Source organism: Cynocephalus volans, chromosome 15 (assembly GCF_027409185.1).
Source record: "Cynocephalus volans isolate mCynVol1 chromosome 15, mCynVol1.pri, whole genome shotgun sequence".
Taxonomy (NCBI): Eukaryota; Metazoa; Chordata; class Mammalia; order Dermoptera; family Cynocephalidae; genus Cynocephalus; species Cynocephalus volans.
The window spans coordinates 28153825-28180133 of NC_084474.1; the positions used below are offsets into that span (position 1 = coordinate 28153825).

The 26309-nt window shown below is 38.3% G+C and overlaps 1 protein-coding gene across 9 annotated transcripts in view; it reads right to left on the minus strand.

Moving 5' to 3' along the window:
• EYA1 (EYA transcriptional coactivator and phosphatase 1) overlaps window positions 1–26309 on the minus strand; it is a 294815-nt gene that overhangs the window by 63362 nt on the left and 205144 nt on the right. For all 9 annotated transcript variants that reach the window (XM_063079207.1, XM_063079209.1, XM_063079208.1 and 6 more), the window contains 2 exons: window positions 5149–5288; window positions 3695–3778 (listed from right to left, as the gene is read on the minus strand). In XM_063079207.1, coding sequence (XP_062935277.1) covers window positions 3695–3778; window positions 5149–5288 — 224 coding nt within the window. The remainder of the gene's footprint in view (window positions 1–3694; window positions 3779–5148; window positions 5289–26309) is intronic.

Sequence of the window (26309 nt, forward strand, 5' to 3'; positions counted from 1 at the left end):
GAAAGCAACTTTTTAAAATGCATTAAACAAAAACACTAGGATAGATATTATTAACATGATCCTAATTTACAGTAACATGCATAAACTTCATTTTCTTGCTAATGTGCTGTTTCTTTTCTCTTCCCTAGTCATGGCTGTACAGTACCCAGCAGCTTCTTTTTGTTCCCATCACCTTTGTTATAAAACAACACTTCCTTGTAACACCCAACATGCCTCTTCCCACAGCTAGAATTACATGGAAGGTGGGACATTCTCAAACTTTTCTTGTACATATTGCTGTAACATGCCCTAATTTTGCATTATATCAACCAGATCCTGTATCCCCTTACTGAATGGCCTACGCATTGAGTTGCCTAAGCTATTGTGACTAAGCTACTTCTCAAGTGTCTGGTTCCCATAGAGACAGAACAGCCACCACATTGTCAGGCATTCATTCCTTTATATGCCTGTAGAGTAAGGCCCAGGCACATGCTTCCCTTGACAATGCTCAGGAACACCTCTAAATCTGTGCTCCAAAAAAGAAGTCTTGCCACTGAGCTGCTCTAAGACTTCTCCTCAGTGCCCTGGGGGAACAAAATGGACAAGACATTCTGATCAGCTTGGGCAATGTTAGCGTTTGGAAGAATCCTTGTTGAACTACATATTCTTACAAGGCTTGATGATCAGATGCGAGAGCCAATTCTGCTCAACTCCAAAGTTCTGTAATGAGAACATTACAGAAAGTGAGCTTTCTTGCATGTTTCCAGTCAATCTTCAACATCCTCAGCAAGTGTCTTCAAAAGTCATCCTGCCACAAAAGACTGCCTCTGTCCATGAGACTACAGGCTGACCACAAGTGTCCAGCACAAAGAAGGTTTAGGAAGAAATCAAGCTAAGAGTGTCTGTGGAGCTCTGACCCTAAATGGTGCAACTGTTGACTCTAAATCTGACATCTTCAGCCCTGACCAGTCTCCTTGGGTGCCTTGGGCTCACCTTCTAACTGCCTCCTTTCCTGGTTCAAGTAGATGTCTAATAGATATCTCAAACTTGCCCAACACGAAACTTTCCACTTTCTCTCCAAATTAGATCTTCCCCATCTCAACAAATACACAGGTATTCTCTCACTTGCTCAGGACAAAAACCTGGGAGTACTCTTATTTACTGCCAACCACCCCAATCCAAACCATTTCTAAATTCTTTTCTCCACCTGCAACATAGTCCAGAATCCAATCAAGTCTCCCCCTCTCTACCACTGGGGCATCAGATCACTACTAAAACCTCCTATCTGGACCCCCATTTTTCTTCCCCTACCATGAACTCTCCACACATTGCTGCAGTGATCTAAAAATGTAAATCAGATCTTCTCCCGCCCTCCCTTGAAGCCCTCAATGACTTTGCAGGGCATGGCAGAGATGAACTCTCTTGACTGTGTCTGGGAGGCCCTTTGGAACCTGCTTCTCCCCGCTCCCTCCCCATCTCTGTTGCCTCTTCATCACCATCACTAAGCTCAGTCTCACTGGCTTCTTTATCCCTCAAACATCAAACCTCCTCCTGTCTCTGCACTTGCTACTTCCTCTGCTTAAAACATTTTCTCCTGATGGTCACACAATGACTTCAGGTCCAAAGTCATACTCAGGAAGATCTTCCTCAAAAAACTGGCTTTCTGAAATTCTCCCTCAGCCCCATCAACTTATCAATGAAGGATGAGCTTACCTTTAAATAATCTGATCACCTATACTTGAAAAAACATATAAATTTGGCTTTTGGAAATTATGTGAGATAAAACTTTTTATCACATGGCCTAATATGGAAAAACTAAACAAACTACTATTTGATGATGCCTCAAAATATTAATGGTTGACATTTAAAAAAAAATTAAACTCATGGTATTTATAATGCATTTTTTAAGACACTATTTTGTTTAGAGACTGTTGAGAATCCAAACGAAAAATTGTAAGAAGCAGGGTTTTCTAGATTAGGTGTGAATTCCATATTGTAAACCAATAATTTGAGCCAAAACTGACAGGAGGACAGCAGGTCATGGGATGTCCTCCACCTTACCCTAAGCAGGCCCTTTTCAATGGCCAAGTGAGCACCCTTCAAGCCGACTCTCTTTGTACAAAGTTGGCCCTGAGGGAGAGCTTTTAAAGATTTGAGACTTTCTGGATGGTTTTCAAATGCTAGTTTTCTAAGTGCCTACTCTTTTCAATACTTTTGTGAATTCCAGGCACCTGCTTTCCTCCTTAGAAGTTAGTTTTCGGGATCTTATAATGGCTCAGTGAAGAAGATCTTCAGGTTCTGCCTTCCAAGTACATGTTGATATTTCAGATATTAATCTTTAATTAGTTTTGTAGAAATAGGGATAGTGATAATATCAATAGAAGAAATAGTTAAAAAAATCCACAGCTAATATTTATTGAATTCTTACTATGTGCTAGCCGCATGGTAGAGACTTTTTAAAATGATTGATTCTATAGCCTTATTTTTTATAATTTGTATTTTTGTTAATTGTCTTCTTTACAAAGAGAATTTGTGTAACAATAAGATGGAAAATACTGTGTTTTATAGTCATCTTATCTCTGAACAGAAATTCAGACAGTGGGATATTTTTGCTCTTGCAAATGTGCATATTTTTCCAGCCTTTTTTTGATTAGGTGTATCTTTAGGGTTATGAGAAGGGAAGCTGGACTGTGAAGCTAAAGCGATAATCCCCCCACTTTCTTCTCCAGACTGCATGTCCACAGCAGGCACTCAGTGTATACTTAATGAAATAAATATTTATTGAAAGAATGAATACCTGGTCAAACTTGTAATGAGAGCATGCCCATTTTATGGGTATCAATTTTAACACTTAATTGGGATAAACCCCTGAAGTCACCCAAACAAAAGAATTCGGTTTCTAAGGCTCCAAACCATTAGCTTCAAAGTTCTAAAACTTGTATTATTATTTTTTAAAAGATAAAAAATTGAGAAATAACATTCACAAGATAATTTCAGAAACAATAGCCACTTTAAAAACATGATTTTTGCAAGGGAAAGAATTATGAAACCACCAAGGAATATACCAAAAAGAATTTCCAAGGTATTGAGAAACCCAAATGCAGAACGTTGAAACTGAAGTTCTACTCATGGAAGGTAAACTGTAACATTATTCTTTACCTACTACGCCAAGATAAGTACTGTGACAACTCCAGCGTGCTCCTACTGGTGCTATTGCCACTTGGAGGCCCAACATTACATACCATTCACATAAATTTAGCCCCAATAGCAAAGGAACTTATAAAGACATTTATAACAGGTGCTTTGAAAATAAAATACCAACACTGAAGACAATAGCAGTGAAATATTTGCTCCATTGAATGTTTTGAAAATAAAAGGACAGGGCAAATAAAAAACACAACACAAAAGACCTTTCTATATTATACATATATTTTTATATTTCATCCTAGAGTAGCATTTAATCGCTTTTATTCATTTGGGGTCTGAAATAAGCATGAGTTTAATCACATATAGTCTATCTTGTTTTTAAAGACCTAAAAATAATCTTTTGTTCATTTATATGTTTTGCCTAACATATATATTTGTCTATGTCAATTAATAGTTATTTTCCTTTTATATTTTAAATTTTTAAAGTTAAATCCCATTTGGACAAAAATATAAATTGTAGACATATTTACTCTAAAGAAACGAAAAACTGATGCCTTCCGGTACTCACCCTCCCGTATCTGTTGGCATAGGACCCCGTGAGCAAGGAATGGAAGACGATGATCGTCTCGTCCAAGTCCCAGATGAACACTCTCTGCAAGGGAAGAACCAAATCAATGTGTGTTTGCCTTGGTTGAGAAAACTGTTATTCAGTAAATTTGAAAAAATGAGTCTTGAAACAAAAAGACAAATGAAAAATCTGAATTTACTATTTTTTTAAACACAGCTGTTCCAAAGAACATCTCCCAGCTTTTCTCCAGATATAACCTCAGATGAGGTACAAGAGAATTATATTTGCAACATCAATACAAACGTAGAGAAGAAATACTAACATATGTCCTTTCTACCGCTGTAGTGGAAATCGGTCTGACTTCTGAAGAAACGAAAAATGAGCTATAACTACTCTGTTCACAACTTCTGAAATAGAGATGGACAATCAGTTAAAAATCATTTAATTCATCTTTTCCTTTTCTCTGATGTCTGTTCACTATGAAGTGTTAAAATAATGATTCTTATCTTTTACTCTTATCAAGCCAAGTATTAAAAAATTTCACACAAAAACTAAAACTTTACATAATCTATTCTCCTTATGTCACCTATGGGGCTGCTATCAAGGGGATGGAATATACTTTGTTCTTGCCAGATTTTTTGTCTCCAGGTTACAGATATTTAGATATTTAACAGCTTAAGCAGACATATTACTCCAGCTCTTAGACATATTCTTGGGGTATTTAGAATTGGATTTAAAAGGACCCATTTCAAACAGGTCTTTGAAACACTAAAACAAACAAAAACCCCCCAAAACCTCCCAAGCTCGCTTTTCTTCTTATTCCCACTCACACCAGTACATATGCATACACGTAAATTCTGCTGGAAAAATTTCATCTTCTTGGCCAAAATAATCATGTTTTCCACCATCAGATTTCACTGTGGCAAAAGGCAGAAACTTAACTGCAGTGGATTCAAGGCTATGAAATCCACCACCCTATAAGTTCTTACTTAATCCCTCCTGCTTTTGAAGTCTACCAAAACATGCCTCATAAGATGATTGCCATTTCAGTCTAGAAAATTTCAGGTTTTCTTTTCTCAATACACACAAATGTGTCTTTAATTTCAAAATGGATTTTATGAAGCATTTTTAGGGTGACACTTAATTGAAATGGTAATGATACAGAGCAGTACAACAGAATTTTTTTCATGCGGAATTACATAATTTACTATATTTCCTTAGACAGAAATAAACAGATACTTTACCATATACTTAATATGGAAGGAAAAACAGAAATAATTGCTTAACCTATAGCTAATATGGAAAACAGAAAAAATTGCTTTACTTCTCGTTAATGTGAAAAAGAAAAGAATAATGAAAGCATTTGGATACCTTGATCACTGTCGCACTTACAAAGAACCACCAGTTATCTACTAAGACACCTGGTATTTACTTGGGTATTGGCAATGACATACCTCAAGATCAGAATCCGGGGGAGGGGAAGGATTATTGTTTCTTCGGCCCCGTCCACGTGATTTCCCATCTGAACCTCGACGTAATCGATCAGAATCTGAATCTTTAATGGGTGTCGATGGGCTGTGTATTGTACTGTACTCTGTAGGAACACAGGAAGGACTTTCATCTTTTAGTTCCACCACTATGGCGCCAAGATGAATTGTGTTTTAATGTACAGGAGAGTTTGAATGTACAGGAGAGTTTTTCATTCTGCTTGAATCCTACATTATCTGACTTGCATTGGTAAATAATTTATGAGATACCTGATTCCAAGATTTGTTTTAAAAAAGTGATCAGGAACAATTAAAATTTAATTGGAGGTGAGAGACAACAGGTTGTACTAAGTTGCCTAGATTTTCCTCATGCTTCTCTATGATTACACATTGCACCCCCACTCCCACCCCCAACCACCCCACCCAGAGTCTCTCATTCCACACATGGCACCTGGCCACACTGAGAGGCTCACACATTCACCTCAGCTGCAGCTCTCTCAGCTACAAAAAGGCTTCTGGTTCATGGAAAGAGATGAAAAGAAAACCAGCTCTGGGGCAGGGAAAACTGAGTCATCAGGAGGATATTTCTTGGAAAATTTTAAAATTTCCATTTTGTCTCTCATTTTATGTGAGGACAAGGGAGTGACAAGATAAGGAGCACGGATATATGTCTGGACAATGCCCGTACTCCATACAGCATCCACCACAGGCTCTTCTTGTGTCTTAGTTTCTTTGAACTAAACATCCAAAACCAGGCAGCACATTAAAATTACTCATCTGGGAAACTCAGAGAAACCACTGAAATAATTACACGGAAACCACAAAATAAAGAACCACCCCAAATGGCTCAAAGGAAAGCCGGGTAGTGATTGCGGGGTTGGGGAGATTCTTATCCTGTGTACAGAATGAACAAAAAACCATTCCCTCTCACCTCTTAGGTTTGATTTTTTTTCTTATTCTCTCCAGTGCATATATCAGGTAATCTCCACCTCCCCCAAATTCCAGATGTCCAGTGTGCTGGCTCTCCCCCTAAAGCTCTTTGCCAGATTTCTCTACTAGATATGGGTTCGAATCTCTCAATCTAATGAGGAATGATTATTCTCACTGTGATGTTGTTGACATTACGCTTCACCAAATAGAGAATTATGGAGAACAATTGAAGGCCTGGTGGACTTTATTAATGGACTATCAGTCTCAGCTCTATCAACAAGCTACCTATGTGTCAGAAGCTTAAGTGCTTCTCCAAAGTCTTATGAATCAGAGTAGACAGGAATAGCCATTGACAAGATAAATTCCATTTCTAAATCACATGAAACAGCTCTATCCTTCCCGTTCAATATTAAAACCTAAATAGATTCTCACTGCTTGTAGATGAGACTTTTGCACATCTTCTTTCATAACAAGATGGCAAACTTTCTCCTATAAACTGGTCCTGTGATTCTCATACCCAGAAACTACCACGATGATCTATAAGCCTATCAGTTAATTACAGTCAGAAAGTCCAAAACAATTCCACACAATGGGTCAGTTTCTTTGGTTATTTGGGATGTATTTTTGAGCTAAGTCATCTTGCAGAACTGTCAGAATACAATGCTGGCTGGTCAAGGTTAATCATTCTCTAATCTACATTAAAGTTCTTTTATTGCAAGAGGCAGATGACTATGGCACCCCCTCCTTAAGATGCTCCAAACTAAGCTTCTCTCTTCCATGTTTTATAGAGAATTAGGGGCTCCAAAGGAATGTATTTTTAAGTAGTCAAGTGGATTTGGAGTTGTTTTTCAAAGAAAAAGTCTTGGAATCCTTTTCTTTAAGTATTTGGCAATATACTTCTCCAGGCAGAATCTGCATAGTCACCATCTGAGACAGAACACACACCAAACTCTTTAATAGTTTCAAAGACAAGTGTTCGTTTTGCAACCAGCACAGCTGACATTTAATTTGACCTGCGCTTGAAGTACTTCACTGCAAACTCTATCTTGAATTGTGAGCTCTCAGCTTTTGGAGGTTCATATTTGAGAAGCCACCAAAGACATCTAGCAACACATCTTTTTACATTATGCCTTCTACCTTGACTTCCAGATAGTTTAGCGTTAATTTTGTCCTCAAAGTAGTTTATCTTACCTAGGTTTTCTTAGCCTAGATTTCCTCATTGATTACCTATTCCTTTATTTCTTGGAGTATACTTTATCCCTGCTTTAAAAACTCAATTAAATCTTTAAAAATATATTCCACCTCATTTTTTATGGGAAATAGACAAGCTATAATTAAATGAGTTGACCACTTCTGTAAGCATCACCCAAAAGAAAACAAATTCATTGAGCCAAGTACACATGTGAAATTTTAAATTATCTGTTTTTCCAGGTGGAGGAAAAAACCCTAAATGAACAATCTGACACCTTTAAATATTAAAATACACTCATACCCACACCTTACAGACCTCCACTTATTAGAGGATGAAATTAAAATGACGCAAGCTAGTGTTAAAAAAAATCTCTTCCTTTTTGTTCTAAGAAGTGCAATTAAATGCTTCCACTCTCTTAACCAGCTTTCCTGACTCTAACTTCTTCCTCGTACTAGTGCAAAACAACTCAAATAATTTAATCTTCTAATCCACTGATAGCTCATGTTTCATTAAAACCCTCTCCAAATTGTTCCACTTTACCCCCACTGAGATAATGAACGGGAAAATACTCTGAAGAGCATTCAGTTCATTTAATGAACACTGACAGGATGTTATGTTTACACTATTCTAGGCACTGTACTAGGAGCTTGAAATATAGTGATGTACCAAACAGACATGGTTCCTGCCTTTTGGAGCTTATCATTCAGAGGAAGGCATTGACTTATGGACAAAAATGAGAAATTACAAAACAATGTGAAAAAGATTATGACATGGGACAGGTGGAACTCTAGGAGACCACGGAGGAAGTCCACATAACTCAGATTCACATGGTTGCAGAAGCTTTATGAAGGCAGAGGACAAACTCACCAGTAAGGAGGGAATATAAATGTGCTCCAGATCAGGACATAAGCATGTATAAAGGTACAGAGAGAGAAAGCATGTCATGTTTAAAAAATGAAAAAAAAATTCAATCTGACCTGAATCTGCAGAAGAAAAGCATAGAGATAAAACTGTAGTGGCAGGCAAAGAATTCAGCAAGAGAGTGGTGGCTCTAGCTCCAGTGTGGCAAAGCACTGGAGACAAGTCAAGACTGAGCAAGGGAGGGCTGGCTGGTTGGCTCGGTTGGTTAGAGTGTGGTGTTATAATACCAAGGTCAAGGGCTTGGATCTCCATAATGGCCAGCTGCCAAAAAACCAACTATGACACCGAAAACAAAAGACTAAGAAAGGGAGACCAGCTAGGAGGATAATTCAGTAATTCAGGTGAGGGAGGTGGTGGCCTAGAGCCAGGTAGTGGGGATAGGGAGATATGCAGTGTCATCAGGAGGTGAAATCAATAATTGGATAGGAAGAAAGAAGTCAAGGATGCTGCTCATGTCTGGCAGCTGGGTGGACTGTCATATGAGGTATGGGACCTGGGAAGAAGAAGGGATCATAGGGAAGAGTATAGGTTAGAATCTAGGTTCAGCTTTGGACATACTGAATTTCAAGAGACTGCGTGCATCCAAGCAAAGATGTCCAGTAAGCTGCCTGACTGCTTTGAAGCTCAGGAAAGAGGTGCAGGCTGGGTCCAGGTTTGGAGACTGACACCGTGTATAATTAAATTAATGGATGCAGTTAAAGAAATGCAGTGTGTGCAGCAGGCACGGGCAGAGAAAGATGGGTGGGGTGTGAAGATGAAAACCAAGGTCAGAGAATTGCAGAGGGAAGAGTGCGTCAGGAAGGAGAGAGTGATCCTCAATTTTAGATCGGCCAAAAGACAGGTGAAATGAAGACTGAGCCCAAGAGTACTTTAGAAAGGCAATAGTACAAATTCGAGAAGGCAGAAGAGGAAGCAGGGGGTAAAACTCCTAACATGTTACTACTGATGACCCTATAATGGCCAAATCCAATAGTTGTTTTTAGTCTTCCATGTTATCTGATCTCTCTGTGGCTGTGCTGACCACTCATTCCTTTAAACTATGTACACATCAGAATGTCCTGACTTCCCTTTCTTCTGCTTTACACTACTCCTTCTCAGTCTCTTTGGAGAGCTCTTCCTCTACCCAAAGCTTATATGTTGGTGTTCTCTACATCAGCAACACTCAAAGTGCTGATGCGGGACAAGATAGAGCTAGCTTCAGTATGTTCATCAATGCAATGCTTCCTTCATTGAAAAGTCTTGCTAGGATTAAAAAAAAAGTCAGCTAAAGTAAACATTGTGCTTAGTGATAGTTGATTACATTCTGAAGCAACCCCCTTCTATGATCCTGGACTAGTAATAAATGTGTGGACAGGCAGCTGGCTGGTGGACTACATTTAGAGTAGCAGTGCACTAGAGTTTCCTCCACTGTCCTCTTATCTCACTGTAGACTCTCAGGGGTTAGTAAGAGAGATTCCAATGATAACCTCCAGGCTGATCATTCTAAAGCTTTACTTCCTGATCTCTTGACTTGAGTATTCTACTATTTGCTAGACCTTTCTATCTGATTTTTCCATGGACACTACAATTACACTTGTCCCCAAATGAGTCCTCTCTCTATATTAATAAGTTTGATTAATGATACCAGTATCTATCCAGTTTTCCAATCTCAAAACGCCTTACTGGTTATGTCACATCAAGACTAAGTTCAGTGGTTTTTGATCCTAAATACTTTTGGTCTATGTTCAGGTTCGCATCATGGCTTGCCTACTTCTCATAACAGTCTATGTCCAGGATTGCTATCTTCAGCCTTTCAACTATCTTCTTCACAATTATCACAAAGGTATTAAAACTCTCAATGCTCCAAAACTCCCCATCTGGAACAGGAAGGCCAGTCTAGATTTTAGGACACTAAGCTATGAACTTACTAGCCAGATTGTGAATCTTGACCTCACTAGTTACCAGTCGTATGACTTTGCTATTTACCGTTTGCATGACTCAGTTTATCATCTGTAAGACGGGAATAAATGGGATAAAATAAGGTAAAACTAAAATACGTGTAAAGGTGTTTGGGACTGTGCGTGACATTAGTACTCTATGATGTTAACTATCTTAAGAACACAACAGCCCCACTGAGTGTCTGCTCAACAAGCATATGTCTAACCATGTTCTTCCTTCACAGTCTACTTCAGTAGACTAACCTAATTATCTCTGTTCTCGGAAGGTGCCACGCTCTTTTATGACTTTGCACATACTGCTGCTTTTTCTTACAATTCGTTTTCTCAACTCTTACTCTCCCCACTGACCTGTCTGTGAAATTCTTATTAACCTCTGAAGATCAAGCTCAGGTGTCTTTGTGAATTCTCCATCTAAAACTTGGTCTCTTCTTTGTAACTACCCTTATCTCTATTATAGGGTTATACAACTTTTGCAGTGGATAATAAATAATGTGGAAGAATTATTTTGAGCAAATATCCATCACTCCTAATCTGAGAGAGAAGAAGCTTGAGGTACTTATTTTTGTTTTCTGAGATCACAGGTAGCATGTAGAGTGCAATGTAGATAAAAGATGGCCAGTGAAAAGAAAAAAGCATTTCTCACGTTTAGCTCTTGCTCTATAAAGCTATGAAGGTTGTCTAAGTATTTCTACCAGCTACTCAAAATATTTATAAATAGGAAATAGCTGTAATTACTTTCAAGGCTCATTTAAAAGTTAATGTTTACATATTCAATCATAAAATATTAAAATCCACATAAGGTCATTAAAATTTTACATTTGTAAATACTGTAGAAGATTTCCACAAATCCTTCAATATTAAAAAGAAAAGCAAAGAACTGGAACTCAAAAGAGTTCACCTAATTCCTCTTAGTTCCTCTAGTTTCCCTGAATGAAAAAAGTCCTAATTTAGCCTCAGGGAAGTGACTTCCAGTTTTTCAGTTCTCAGTCATCTGGTTTATCAAATTGAGGATACGGCCTAGATTACTTAGTTTTAAAGTTCTATTTTCTATGGATTTACAACACTGACCAAATCTTCCTAATTGTCGGTTCTTGGTTTCCCCCTCTTAAGTGGATCAGTCACACTCAGACTAGTTCACGTAAAATACCTTGGGCAACCTCAGACCCAGAAACCACCAGGCTTTGCTGCTCACTACATCTAGTCCAAACTCCCTCCATGTGTTACCTGTTTTCTCATATATGTTGCCAAATAGCTTTAAAAAGGATTCTATCAATTTAAATTGTGTCAGTTTTATCATAACCTTATACACATGGGTTGTCATCGTTTTAAAGAAGTCATTGCTACTTACAAGGTGTAGAATAGCGATACATGATTTTAATTTGCACACACTGGAGATGCTTCTATATATTTGCTTAAAAGTTATATTTCCTGTGAACTGTTCAAGTCCTTTGCCAATTTTTCTATTCCTTTATGGATTTATATAAAATAGTTTTAACCCTTTTTTCATATTTGCAGATACTTTTCCAGCCTGATATTTCTTTAAATTATGCTTTCCTTCACAGAAGTTTTTTATTTTTATTGAGTCTTGCTGCATGGCATGAAGACCTCGTTGGCTACTTGGAGATTTGGGGGTAGCACTCACATTTGTTATAAGGGAAGCAGGGGATTTCTGATCTAACATTACACACCAGTGACAGCTGTAAAGGAGGCAGAATACAGGGTTCCTGCAGGCTCCCTTCTCTGGGAGGACGGAGGCCCTCCTCAACATTTCTAAGTCTGAGTGAGGTGAGAGACTAACCCCCAGATAGAATTAAGTACTGAAATCCTGGCTGAGTGGAAGCTCTTGCCACATGTACAATGACATTGGATTGGGGCCAAGGGAACTACCATCTCTGGCTGGACCCTGACTGCTAAGACAATGCAGTTTACAAAACGAAGTGCAGAGCTTTTTGTGGAATCTTTAGATTATCTGAACTTAGTGAGAACAAGACAAGATAATCAATAATTATTTTCTATTTGCAGCTACAGAGGACTCATATAAAAAGAACAGAGCCTATTACTTCCTAAATGCAGACATTGTCATGTTTGAGACTCAAGCCTTAGAATTCATGGGACAATTACACAAATGAGCATGAAGTCAATGCCTAACAGCAGTTGACACCCAGGCACCTTCAAACTTTGAGACTCTCAAAGTCAACTTAAGCAGATGCAGAAGCCATCTTAACAGATGGTATACCAAGCCCAAATCAGGAAGATGGAAAGAAAGAGCACAGAGAGACTGGAGTCTAATTCAGTGGGGAAAGGATATGGTGGTTCTTGGTCTCCCCACAGGGCAGCAGATGCATCACACTTGATGCTACTGGCCCAAAGACTCACATACATCCACTGATCATACTTCTGCTCATAATTTAAATTATTTTTCCTATGGGAGAAAAAAATGTCTGTGAAGCTGAGTTTGATTACTTTAAGGTAAATAAGTGGGATTACATCTTACTCCAGGGACAGACAAGGTGAGAAGCACATACAATCAAAATTACCCAGAACTGCTTGCAATCAGCTACAATGTGAGAGGCAAGGCAGTGACATAAACCTGCAGGATGCGGGGGTACAGCTCACAGATACATGGTGGGGCAAGGAGGTCAACTTGCCAGCACTACTTAATTTTAATTCTTTTTTTTTTTTTTTTGGTTTGTATTCTCTAGAGCATAGGCCAATAAATTTTTCCTGCAGAGTCAGGTAGTAAATATCTCAGGCTTTCTCGGCCACATGGTTTCTGCAGTAACTACTCCACTCTGCTGTTACAGTGGCAGACAGAAAGGCAAGGGCAGATTCCAGATTCCGCTGGGTCTGACACAGGCCCCAGACACATACATCCTGTGAGTGATGTTGTGTTCTCATCTCTAACAGAATGGCCGGGTGTGGGCACCAAGCCTAATGAAACTGATATAAGATGGGCACTGTCCCAGGTCCGAGACCTTGGGGACACTTGTTCACTGGGCTCTCTGTAGTCAGCTGAATCTGGAGGACACAATCACAAATGACATGAGCAGGCAAGCACTCCAGACACCAGCCATGAGCTATGCTGAGTTTATGAGGAAAGAAAATTCAAAGGCACTACCATTCAAGCCATGCTGTTCACTCTACAGGAAAGTCAGGAAATTTAGGTGGAAAGGCAAATGGAAAAGGAGCACATAGGCCTTTTGCACTGAACATGTAGATTTTCCTCATAGTACACCTCATAGCCACAAGCAAGAAATTGGGCTTCATTCACTGAGAAAATGGAAGCAACTACTCTATTCCCTCTACACCCGGCTCCAGCCTCCTACCAGCACTGTTTATGGGAGTCTGTCTCCTTTTTGTTATGATGGATGAATTCTCTGCACTCCTAAGGCCACCCCACCTCCTTTGGGCACAAGATCCCAGCCCCCCCCTCCTTCTCCAGCCCTTGTTTCCTCCCTTTTGGATCACCCACATGCACGTACAGGCTAGATATGTTTCCTGCCTAAAAAATGTCCCCCACTTCTCCCTCTACGTTCTGCCCCATTTCTCCAGTACCTTGTAGGGTACAGCAAAAATCACTGAAAGAACTGTGGTCCCTGCTATTTAGGAACTTCTGAACCTGCTCCGATCATGCTATTTTCTCCAACACTCCCCTTTGTCAACATCACCAGTGACTCCCACCCTGCCAAATCCAATGGTCAAGTCTCAATTTCCATCCTTCTCAACCGTTTGCAGCATCAGCACAGCGATCACTCCTGCACTCACTTTCCTCAGCCTTCCTCCCGCCTCACTGCTTCCTTGTGCCCAGTCTCCTTAGCCGGCTCTTCTTCTCCCAGGAGTGTTGGAGGCCTGGGCTCGGTGCTTGCTCTCCCCTTCCATATTTGAATTTACAGCCCTGGTCAACTCATCCATTCACAGGGCTTTAAATGGCATCCGTATGCTGATGATCCACAAATTCAGGCCCTAGACTGTCTTTCAAACATTGGACTTATTTATCCAACAACTTGCCATCTCCCCTTAGGTTTCTGAGAGGTGTCTCAACAATCACAAGCGCTAAACAGAAATCCAGATTTCGTCAACACCACCTTTCCCTCCTGCCATTTTACCAATCTCAATAAATGGCAAGTGCACCGTTCCAGTTGTTTGGGCCAAAAACTTTGATGTCCTCTCTGCCCTTCCTCCTCACTTTCAATCTACTGACAGATCCTGGTGGCTCTACTTTTTAGTTACTCTAGATCTGCCCACTCTCACCACTTCACCCTTCCCACCCGAGCCTGGTCATTCCCTCTCACCTGGAAACCTGAATCATCTCTTCATTGACTGCCCTGTTTCCCCCTTGGCCTTGCTATAACTTATTCTCTGCCCAGAACCAGAGAGACTATTTTTAAATGTAATAAAATCATACCACTCCTCCACTTAAACACTTATCATGTTCAAATAGAATCCAAAGTCCTTCTCACGCCCACAAGGCCCACATGCTGGCCTCTCTCCCACCCTAACCTCACCCCTCCCCTCCCCTCTTCCCTCCCAGTCGGCTCTAACCACACTGGCCTTCCTGATGCTCCTGGATCCACCAAGCACAGTCCCACCCCCAGGCCTCAGCAAACACTGTGTCCTCTCCCCAGGACATTCTTTGCCCAGATATCAAGGTCACCCTCTCTCTCACTTCTTCAGGTCTCTGCTGAAGTGTCTCCCTGACAAACCACTCCTCTGAAATAGTTTACTTGCCCCAACTCCACTCTCCTTGCCCAACTTTTCATCCTTCCAGGCACTTCTGATTACCCAATGTTTTATATTTACTTGTCATCTGTGCCTTCCAGTAGAATGTAAGCTCCCTGAAGACCCAGAGTTTATTTTGTTCACTGCCGAATCCTCCATGTCTAGAACAGTGCCTGGGACAGATTATAGGCTCAATAAACATTTGCTGTTTTTGCACCTGGCATGTGGTGCATCCCTGGTTCACACGGTAAAACATGCATGATCATTGATAACCTCCATGTGAAGGCCTATTGGACCAGTCTCTTGAGGAGTGCATCACAGATAAATACCTATCTATGTGCCTTCATGCTCATCTGAGGAGGGTCTGACAGAAGGAAAACTTCCATACACTTGTTTCCTGATTCCATCCTCGGGGCTCAATTGACTCCAACAGTGCAGAGCTGGGAAGAGGCCTTACCATTCATAGTAAATGAAAAGTGAGATCACCATTGTTAGAATTGAAAAATGGAGGAGTGAAGAGAATAGGGTTTTCTCTAGGCTTTGAGATTATTTCTACACCAGATGTGTTCAGTGATGTATTACTGACCCCACCTAACAGGTGAGAAGACTGAGTTAAAAAAAATTAAGGGCACCAGCTCGCATGTACCACAGCCAGTACTGAACCCAAGCCTGGCCGCTGACGCCTCCACTCCTTCTGCCTCATCCTGCCTCACCCTGCAGACCTGACTTGCCTCAGAGACAGCATTGCTTCTCTGAGCCACAAATCTCACTGGGCGATGATGAGAACAGAGACAGGCTGTGCAGCCACTGATGGGCACCTGGCTGGGGACACTTGGCTGCCATCATCTCTTGGAGGTTTGGGACCAAGGCTTGGCTGCATGGATTATGGAACCCTGCCTGACTACAGAAGCATGACCTTCTTTCCTTTCACTGTTTGGGAAATAACCCACCTCTAGAGGGAGTGGATCTTGCAAATTTTGGTGCATCTGCACATCCTCCCTCACAGACACAGAACATGGAAAATTGGTTAGTCCAAATTTCACTGCAGTGAACAGCATAACCTACAAATGAAGACATTCAGGTCTGTACATTCCAGAATGGGCTTGGTAACTGTAATTTACATAATAATCTGGACGTTATCTGGAACTCAGTTTCCCCAACAGTAAAATGGGGATATCACCATTGTGAAGATTATATCAAATAGTGCATGCTAAGGTATTTCGTGCAAACACATTAGGGTTGTCATGTTAAGCAAATTGTTCAAAGTTATTTCTCTGGGCTCAGATACCTGATTTGTGAAGCTGATCATAAGGTGGTCTTCCAGCTCAGAAATGCTTTCATCCTTTAATGAAATTTAAATACAGTTTAAGTGTGTTCTGATGGAAAGATATCTTGTCACTGAGCCCACTTAGAATAGTCTATGTCTCTAGGCTTGAATAAATAGCTCTTCCTATCCTCTGTCCCTTCCTCACTCTCATCTTTCAATGCTGAAGATAAATTTCATCTCCTTTGCTAATTTTTTTCTCCAAATACTTTAATGAGAAATCTCTGTTCCTGTGTTCTTCCTGAGGACTTTGTTTCTTCTTTTAGAAGAGCATTTTAAAAATTAAACTTTTATTAAGTTTGGCTGTATACCTGGCTGTCTTCTTTATTAATAAAATACTCCTTTTAATAAAGAGTATTTTAGTAAAGAGGGAATAACCCTCTTGCTCTCTATATCTCCACATAATCCAAAGTACTTTGTAAGATACTCAACGAATAGCTAATGAAATGTTGAAGCGCGTCATTGAACCCTCATTTACATATGTTAGTAGAAGAAACTGTTTTTTCCATTTTTCTTCAGTTAGGGAACAGTGTAATGCAATTTAATAGCACGATTAAGGAACATATCTCAAGAGAAGTGTGCTTTCTTAACATTTATCAGCATCAAAGCTGAGTCAAAGGAGGTAATCAGACACACAAATGTACTGAAACAGATACTTTAGGGAAAACACTAAATGAGAAACTAGAGTGCTTGAACGGGGAACATTTAAAAGGTAGTCAGGGATGAAAGATAAACTGCAGAAATTGAAAATATAATGTCCATGGTAGAGAAAATGAATTCTTACATTTGGGAGGTATTTTACAATTGGCAACATGCTTCTTTATATGAAGTAGCTGAACTGAACGACAGTCCTATGAATTATAAAGGGCAGGTTTGGGACATTGAGCAGAAAGAAGAAAAGAGAGAGAGGTGTGTGCTCTTGGGAGGCCACAATTATATGAGAATCCTGAACACGTTTTTGTGAGCATATTAACCAAAAAGGCGACATTCGTCAAAATTGTGGTTGTAACGCAACTTGCAAAATAAATGTTTCCTGAGAATGGAGTGGTTGCCGCAAATCTTTTCTCTGGCTTTTGTTCTTGTGGAATAAAACATTTTAACTCTAATTTAATTTCTGAGTACTTGATATCTTACCTTTCTTCAAGAAAGGATTGAAGATAACCCACCAAATATATACACAATAATAATACAGCAATCTTTTTTAAAAAAAAATGAATGAGCACATTGGATGAAAAACTGGGGTCAGAAAGGTAAAAGGAAGCTGGGGAGAGAGTGGCCTGCATGGGTCTGCTTGCCCTCAGGACTGCCATCAACGCAGGGCAGGGGCATAAAATGTTCTCCAACTCACGGGGTGCATGTGACGCAACAAACAATTTTCTCCCCAGAAATGCAGGTGCTCCTAGTACAGAGATGAGACACAGACGCCTCAGAAAACTGCTCCCTGTGGCAAAACTGTGTGATGCCAGCAACAGACCCAAACAGTACATAAAGCAGCGAGTTTCACAAGATCCTTATTTCTAAGTCTGATTGCAGCTGACTCTATAACCTGAGAGTTCAGTACTTCAGAGCACAGAGCACTGGAGTCGGGCGTCTTGTTTATATTAAGGGTAAAACAGAAAATATTTAGAAGAATGGAGCCGTTACTATCCATCCAGCAGTTGACAGAAGCAAGCTTCTTCTCTGAGTGTTATGGTAAGAGGTTGTACTACTTCCAGTGGAGCTGTTAGTTGCTGGGTTGAGTTAAGACCCACATGCTTTACCAAGTTAGCTGTGCTGAGAATAGAATGACGTTCTCTTATGAAAACGATGAGGCCCAACCAGGGAAGATTTCCACATGAAAGGCCACAGTCCTGAGAGAGGGCTTGTTATATTTCTCAAAAAGCACTCGGGATCCACATAGACCTACAAAGCAATAGGCATCAAATCTTCAAAGTCACATGTGAAAGTGAGACCTTGATAATTTTATATCAGGAGATGTTTTTTACCAGATCTTTCCCCCTCCCATACCCCCTCAAAAAAGGACATCAGCAAGGCCTTGAATAAATGACTTTATGCTATTTTAGATTACCTTATCAATGGATGGAAGATTTAAAGTAAAGGACCCTTGATAAGTTTATCCATAGAATCCTCCCATAAAAACTTGTGTAAAATAAACTGAAAGTAAACTTGCTGACTAGTCTTACAGGGTTAACCAGTAGTCTGACATGAATTGAATTAATCTTAGAGAACTGCTTTGACTTCCATAACAATTAATCCCCTTTCACGCAATCATTAATTGAGGTCTCCCAGGTAAATTAATTCCTCAGGCAAGGTCCAGTAACTGAATTAAGAGAGCTTCATTATCCCCAAGGACAACTGTCATCTATCTACTCTCTAGTACTCTGAGGGTAACCGTCTAGAAACTTCCATCATTCTTCTCATACATTCCAACCAATGGTTTAAATCCCCCCCACCCCCCCCAGTCGTTTTATGTGAAGAAAACTGGTGAGCCACACTTTGGGGGCTTTAGTCTCTGATACAACCACATCACACAGTACACAACAGTAATGAACTTCAAAAGGTAAGAACACAGCAGCTTCCTGAGGCCAGAGACCTTGCCTACTTTGTCACCTCTATGTCCCCAACACCAAGCACAGGCAATCATTCATTAATATCTATTTTAATGCCCAAATGGAAGAAATGAACATTTGAGGACCTAGAATAAGTGAGTCACACTGCTAGCCACTTTATTTCATGTTCACAGTTGTCCTATACACAGGAGTGGTACTATCCTCATTTTATAGAGAACTAAGGAGCTAAGGGACCTGTCCAGAGCAAACGGTAAAACCAGGATTCAAACCCAGGTTAGCTCAACTCCAATCCCTAGCCACCATTCCAGTTTCTCTAAATTATATTTTAATGAAGTGTGGTGCCCAAGAGGTGTTCATTGATATTAGACCTGGGGTGGGGGAGGAGCACAGGTGGAGACTGGTACCCAGCCAGGCATAACTGGAAAGCACTGTACATATTAAGTTCCCAATGACTATTAACATGTCAAAGGATCAGAAAAGACTTAAAGTAGAGGAACCCCAATAACTCTAAACCTGATAACTGTGTCCCTGACTGATTTTACCTTGGAACTCATTGAAGGACAAAAGGACAACCATCTCCATCTTCTGAGACAGGTGTGCTGCCCAGGGAAGTGTGGGAAAGGCCACACCACGCCCTTCTGTCTCCCATGGCTGCCACTCCAGTGTGCCATCAAGAAACACCACCCATGGCAGGCTGTGCTGCATTGGCAAAATTCATTCTTTCTGGATTCCTTATTCACATTTGGTAAAGTGAAGGTCTAGGCAAAAAGTCACTTCTAAATTTAAAATTAATGTTTGCTTCCCTATTGCTCAACTGCTTCATACCAGAGTCACTCAAGTGGATTTGTAGATATGATAGTTGACAATTTACAAAGCAGTTATGTTCTAAACATTTTTTAATAAGTTGCTTGAAACTCTGAAGGTATTTTCTTTCTTACAGAAATGATGGCAGATATGAATTCCAAACCAATCCATGATTGCCAAGCCAGCCAATAATCCAGGTGAAATACTGCACATATACAATGTAAAACAGCAGAAAATTATACCCTCAAATATCACCTCTATGTCCCAAACACCAAGCACAGTGCTTGGCACACAGCAAGCATTCATAAATATCTATCTGAATGTCTGAATAGAAGAAATGAACATAGTATAAGTCAGTCACTTTGCTAGCCATTTACTTCATTTCATGTTCATTTCAATTACAAGAAAAACAGTAAAATTTATCTTCATAATGGTATGAAAGAAAATGCAATTTTAATTTTATGAAGAGGTACGTGGTGAAGTTTCTGAAGGACTCAAATAAGTATTTTCAAAAGCATCAGAAGGTGACAGTAGTGGATTAAGATGCCTACCTTCACTTTAAAATAGAGGCCTTCCCTCTTCCTTGATACAAGTATCATTATCCTTACACCTAGTGTTCATCAGCCATGAGCTGTGACTGGAGAAATAAAAAACAGGAAAAAGAAAAGAAAGGAGGGCAAGGTGGAGAACGAAGTCCTTGTGGGGCAGGGAAGAGAAACACTAAAGAGATGCAAATCATTCCCTAGCAGGTTCCTGTGGCATAATTATGAAATAGGGTAACAGGAGAGTAGGGATGGAACAGAGTCAGTAAAGTAGAAGATAAGAAAGTGTGCAATTGGACGTCAATTATCCAAGATATCCACAGACTGGCTTTATAATTAAATTATAAATTATAAAAGGGAATACTTATGCTACAAGATCACCTAAGATATACTACATACCTCATCCCTATAATTTCAGGCTTGCATTATTTTAGCAGTAAATAGATCTCATTCAAACATTTAACACATATGTAACTGAATATCTCATAATACATGCCTTTGCTGAGTACTATGAATGATTAAAAAAAATGAATACCATACCACATGGCTACTATCATTAGGACTCTTTGTTTACATTTTCATTTTTCTGCTCATTTGAAACTTCAGACCCAGTGGTTTCAAGAAGCAGCCTGCTTCACTGATTAGGAGCTCAAGTTTGAAGCCATGCTTCCAGAAGTTTAATCCTGGTGTTGTCACGGACCTCCCCTTAGCTTTCCTGTCTGTAAAATGGAGATAACACTGTTTCATGGAGCTGGGTGGGAATTAACTAAGTTAAAGCATAAATGGTGCTTAGAACAATGCCTGGCACTAGTAAGTGCTCACAAGATACTAGCCACTTTTATATAATCCACAACAAAAATAGCATTTTCTCTGTGCATTGTTCAATGAAAAAGTAGGGTACAGAATAGTATGCATGTTATTCTGTTATCTGTAAGGAAAGAGAAAATGGTATACATACTTGGATGTGGAAACAAACAAAAAAGAGGCCGTGGGCCAGTGCTTTGTATGTGTTTATACAGGCAAACCATATCTATGGAACTGGTGGAAGAAACTGAGGGGCTAGGTATACAGAAGATGAAGGGAGGTTTATTTTTCTCTGTGAACACTTCCGTGGCTTTATAATTTTGTCCCATGCTCATGTATTATTATTATTTAGTAAATTAAAAAATAGTCATTAGAGCTGGCTGGTTAGCTCAGTTGGCTAGAACGTGGAACTGATAACACCAGGGTCTGGGGTTTGATCCTTGTACTGGCCAGACCAAAAAAAAAAAAAAACTTTTTTGGATGCTAGGAATAAAATTGGTAGCCATTAGTTCATTAATCCTAACTTTATTTAAAACTTAATCCAAAACCCACTTACTAAACCATCCAATCCTAATTAAATGAACTGAGGGGTGGCGAACATGAATAACTAACTCTGTATGTCCTCTCTCTTCCCAACCATCTCCAATTAAACACTGAATCAGTAAACTCTGATGTTCTCCAGACTAAACAAGGGAACCCATTACATTGATTCATGTTGGTCCCATAGGACACAATATTTAGCTTTTCAAATAATGAATCAATTAGTTACAGAAGAAGATAAAATAATAAATGTTTGTAAGGGTTAGTAAACTAATTTAATTAGCTAATAATATATGCTTTCATATTTTGATTACTTATATACAAATCATATGTTATATATAATTATAAGAAAGAATTACATATTGGAATCCAGTGTACTAAAATTGACTTTACAAGGCACCCAGACTTCTGGCTAACTAATTGAAAAAAATTAGGGAAACCAAGTAATGAAACACAAAATGGGTAAATGAAAACTGAATTTTTCAGTTCTTGGAAACACAGTCCAAAATTCGCAGATAATTAAACTCATTTTTATCACATTCCTCACAATATAAAACAAAGAGTAAACTCTATTTCCATGAATTTTATAATCTCATTAAGGTTAACACTGTAAATCCTCTGGGGGAAAAAGAAAGAAAAAGAAAGAAAACAAATGCCATCCAGACAAACAAACCCAACAACCCAAAACAAACATCTGTTTTGTTTTCTCACATCTTAATAGCCTGGCTATTTTAGATACAAATATTTGTTTTGCTGACAAATGTTTCCAAAACATTCGTTAAAACTGTTTCACTAAAATAGTTTGTTTTTGAGCTGAACAAATCACAAACTTCTCCAAAGTCCACAAGGCATCTGTGAAAATGAGCAAGTATGGACTACAGATTTTCCAAACTGTTCACTTGGCAAAATGCAGGCGTCGAAATGTCTGCTATTGCAAACCTCAGGATCATTCCACAGTGAACAGACATAGGCATGTTAGGTAGCACAGACGAGACCCAAATTCCCTGCATTTATAGGGAAGATGGCTGGCAGTTTTGTTTTCATCTGTCACACAGAGTTCCTGTGAGAGCTCAGAGTTCTGCAACTTTGCACAAGAACGTTACCCTGTTTTTCAGGCTCTTTGCTCTACTTTCGTGTGCCTTGGCAGGGATCAAAGCAGCAGGGGGAACAAATGGTTTCCCATGCGTATTGAATTCCCTCTTATACTGATTTTTCCTCTGTCATTTGAAATTCAATATTGTCAAGATTTCCCTACATCACCTTAACCAGTAAATTGTCTGCATGTAGTTCAGTGCATGTAAAGGTAGATTTTAACATCAAGTTTTTGATAAGAAATTCAAAGGAGTAAATCTTTTGAAAAATGGTCTTTTCTACGGGATCTATACTAATAAATAGTTAATTAGCTTTTATTTCACATCAACCTAAAATGTTTTATTCACCATTCACTCTTTCTCTCTCTCTCTGATTGCTTTGTATTATTTTAAACACACAATGTTATAGGTGAATAGCTTTTTCATGGGAATTTAGCCTCGAAATTCTTGATTAACTGAATTAATTGAAGTTAATTGAGCATTTAAGAGCTATGTAACTCATTTTCCTCATCTCTAAAATGGAGACAAATAGTACCTATTACCATGGATGTGTTGTATTTGATAATGAATATAAAGCTCTAAGCACAATGATTGTGTTTGGCTGTATTTTACTGCGTATTATTATGATGATGGCTGTCATAATTATAATGAAATATTCTAAGAGATTTTAGATAAGAATTGTTTTCAAGCCAAATTATTTAAATACAGCACAGTAACTGGGTTACAAGTAGTGTTCACATTTTAATTATACATATATGAGCCATATGATAAAGAAAAAAGATTTTTTAAATAATGGTTTAAGTGTTCTTTTAAGAAAATAAAAAAAAAATCCTTCATGACAATATGCTCAAGTGGTTATATTATTTTTATTAACTTTTTGAATATTAATAGTAAATATTTACAGTAATTGCCTCAATCTTTACGGGTTCAGTACAAGGTAATAACATCTCTATACTTCACTAGCTAAGAAATGATAATGCTAGTTTAGATATTAGCACAGTAGGAAAACACCTTAAATTTTTTTTTCTACCTCTCTATATTTTGAACACAGAAGAAAATCATTGACTTTGTAAAAAACGGTTTTTAAAAAGAAACTAAAAATGAGTGAAATCCATCATTTAAAATTTAAGGTAATCATGGATTTAATTGTGATACTGTCTTACAGTGTTAGATTGAACAAAAAAAAAGAGTTGATTCTGATCAAAACTTTATTTTATAGGTAGTGGAATTTGAATTTACCATGGAATACTCTTCTTCTCAAAAACTAAACACACTCTCTAATAATAAACATTTAATTAATAAGATATGAATACCTTGGTGACTGTAACTAATGATATGTACTACACACTAATGAATTCCTAAAAATCAAATTTTTTCTCCAATTAAAAGTTTATAAATATATACCTCATTGCAAGGGAGGGTTTCAAAATGAAAATAAAAATAAAAACATTTTGAAATAAAAGAAAATGAAAAAGAAGAACCTATCCAATTTTGTGAGATGAAACAAAAACAATACATAAAGGGAAATTCATAGCATTTAACTCATAATTAGAAAGGAAGAAAGATCTGAAATAATCTAAGCTTAGGAAACTATAAAAAGAAGAGCAAGCTAGACCAAAAATAAGCAGAAGAAAATAAATAATGAAAATCAGAGATGTCAATAAAATTAAAAACAGGAAAACAATAGAGAAAACCAATGAAACTGGCTTTTGGAAAAGATCAATAAAATTGATAAACCTCTAGCCAAGCTGAAAAAAAAAAAACAAACCACAAATTATTAACATCAGAAATTAAAGAAGGCATCACTAGATACTGCATGGACATTAAAAGAATAATAAAGGAATATTATAAACAACTCTATGCCCACAAATTAGACAAACTACATGAAATGAACCGATTCCTTGAAAGACACAATCTACTAAAATTCACACAAGGAGAAATGGATAATTTTAATAGGCTTATATCTGTTTAAAAAATTGAATCAATAGCTAATAACCTTCCAAAACAGAAAGCACTAGACCCAAGATTGGTCAAGTGCTTTGCCGGTCAATTATATTGGCTATTTAAGGAACAAATGATTCTAAATTTCTGCAATCTGTTCCAGAAAACAAAAGCAAAGGGAATGATTCCTAATTTAGTCAATGAGACCAGCATTACCCTGATACCCAAACCAGACAAAGATATTACAAGATATAACAGCTATATACTCATTTCACTCCTGAAAATAGATGAAAAGATGCTCAACAAAATATTAGCAAACTGAATCCAAAAATGTATTAAAAAAAAAAATACACACCATGATCAAGTGGGATTTATTTCAGATATGCAAGGCTGGTTCAACATTTGAAAATCAATGTAATCCATAACATCAATGAAGAAAAGCATATGATCATGTCAACAGATGCAGAAAAAGAATGTGACAAAATCTAACATCCATTTATGATAAAACTCTCAGCAGACTAGGAATAGAGGGGAACTTCTTCAAGTCAATAAAGAGCATCTAAAAAAAACCTACCACTAACATCACACTTAATGGTGAAAAATTAGATGCTTTCTCCCTAAGATCAAGAACAAAGCAAATATGTCCCCTGTACCACTCCTATTCAACATTGTACCAGAAGTCCTAGCTAGTGCAATATGGCAAGAAAAGGACATAAAAGGTATATAGACTTGGAAGGAAAAAAATAAAACTGTCTTTGTTCACAGAAGACATGAGAGAGAGACAAAAAAAATACTTAGGTATAAATCTAAAAAATAGGTACATGATCTATATGAGGAAAACTACAAAACACTGATGAAAGAAATCAAATAATTCCTAAATAAATGAAGAGATATTCAATGTACGTGGATAGGAAGGTTCAATATTGTCAAGATGTCAGTGTGTTCCAACTTGATCTACAAATTCAATGTAATTCTAGTTAAAATAGCCATAATTCATTTTGTGGGTACTGAAAAACTGATTTTAAAGTGTATATGGAGGGGCAAACAACCCACAATAGAACACAATATTGAAGGAGAAAAAGTCATTGGACTGACATTATCTGACTTTATCACAACTATAAAGCTACAGTAATCAAGACAGTGTGGTGTTGGTGGGGGGAAAAAAAAAAAGACAGGTAGATCAATGGAACGTAACAGAGAGCCCCAAAAAAGACCCATATAAATAAGGTTGACTGTCTTCCACAAAGAAGCAAAGAAAAGACAGTCTTTTCCACAAATGATGCTGGAACAACTGGACATCTACATGAAAAAAATGAATCTACACCCTAACCCTATACCTTTCACAAAAATTAATTCAAAATGGATCAGGGACCTAAATACGAAATGCAAAAACTATGAAATTTCTAGACAGTGACACAGGAGAAGAATTAGATGACCTTAGGTTTGGCAATGAGTTTTTAGGTACAACAACAAAGGCATGATCCATGAAAGAAAGAATTGATAAGCTGGACTTCATTAAAATTAAAAACTTCTCTAAGAAAGACACTGTTAAAGAGAATGAAAAGATAACCCACAGACTAAGAAACACTATTTGCAAAACACAAACACTATAAAGGACTTGTACCCAAAATATACCAAGAACTCTCAAAACCCAATCACAAGAAAACAACCTGATTAAAAAATGGGCCAAAGATCTCAACAGACATCTCACCAAAGATGATATACAGATGGCAAATAAGAATATGAGAAGATGTTCCATATCATATATCATTAGGGAAGTGCAAATTAAAACAACAAGATACCACTATACATC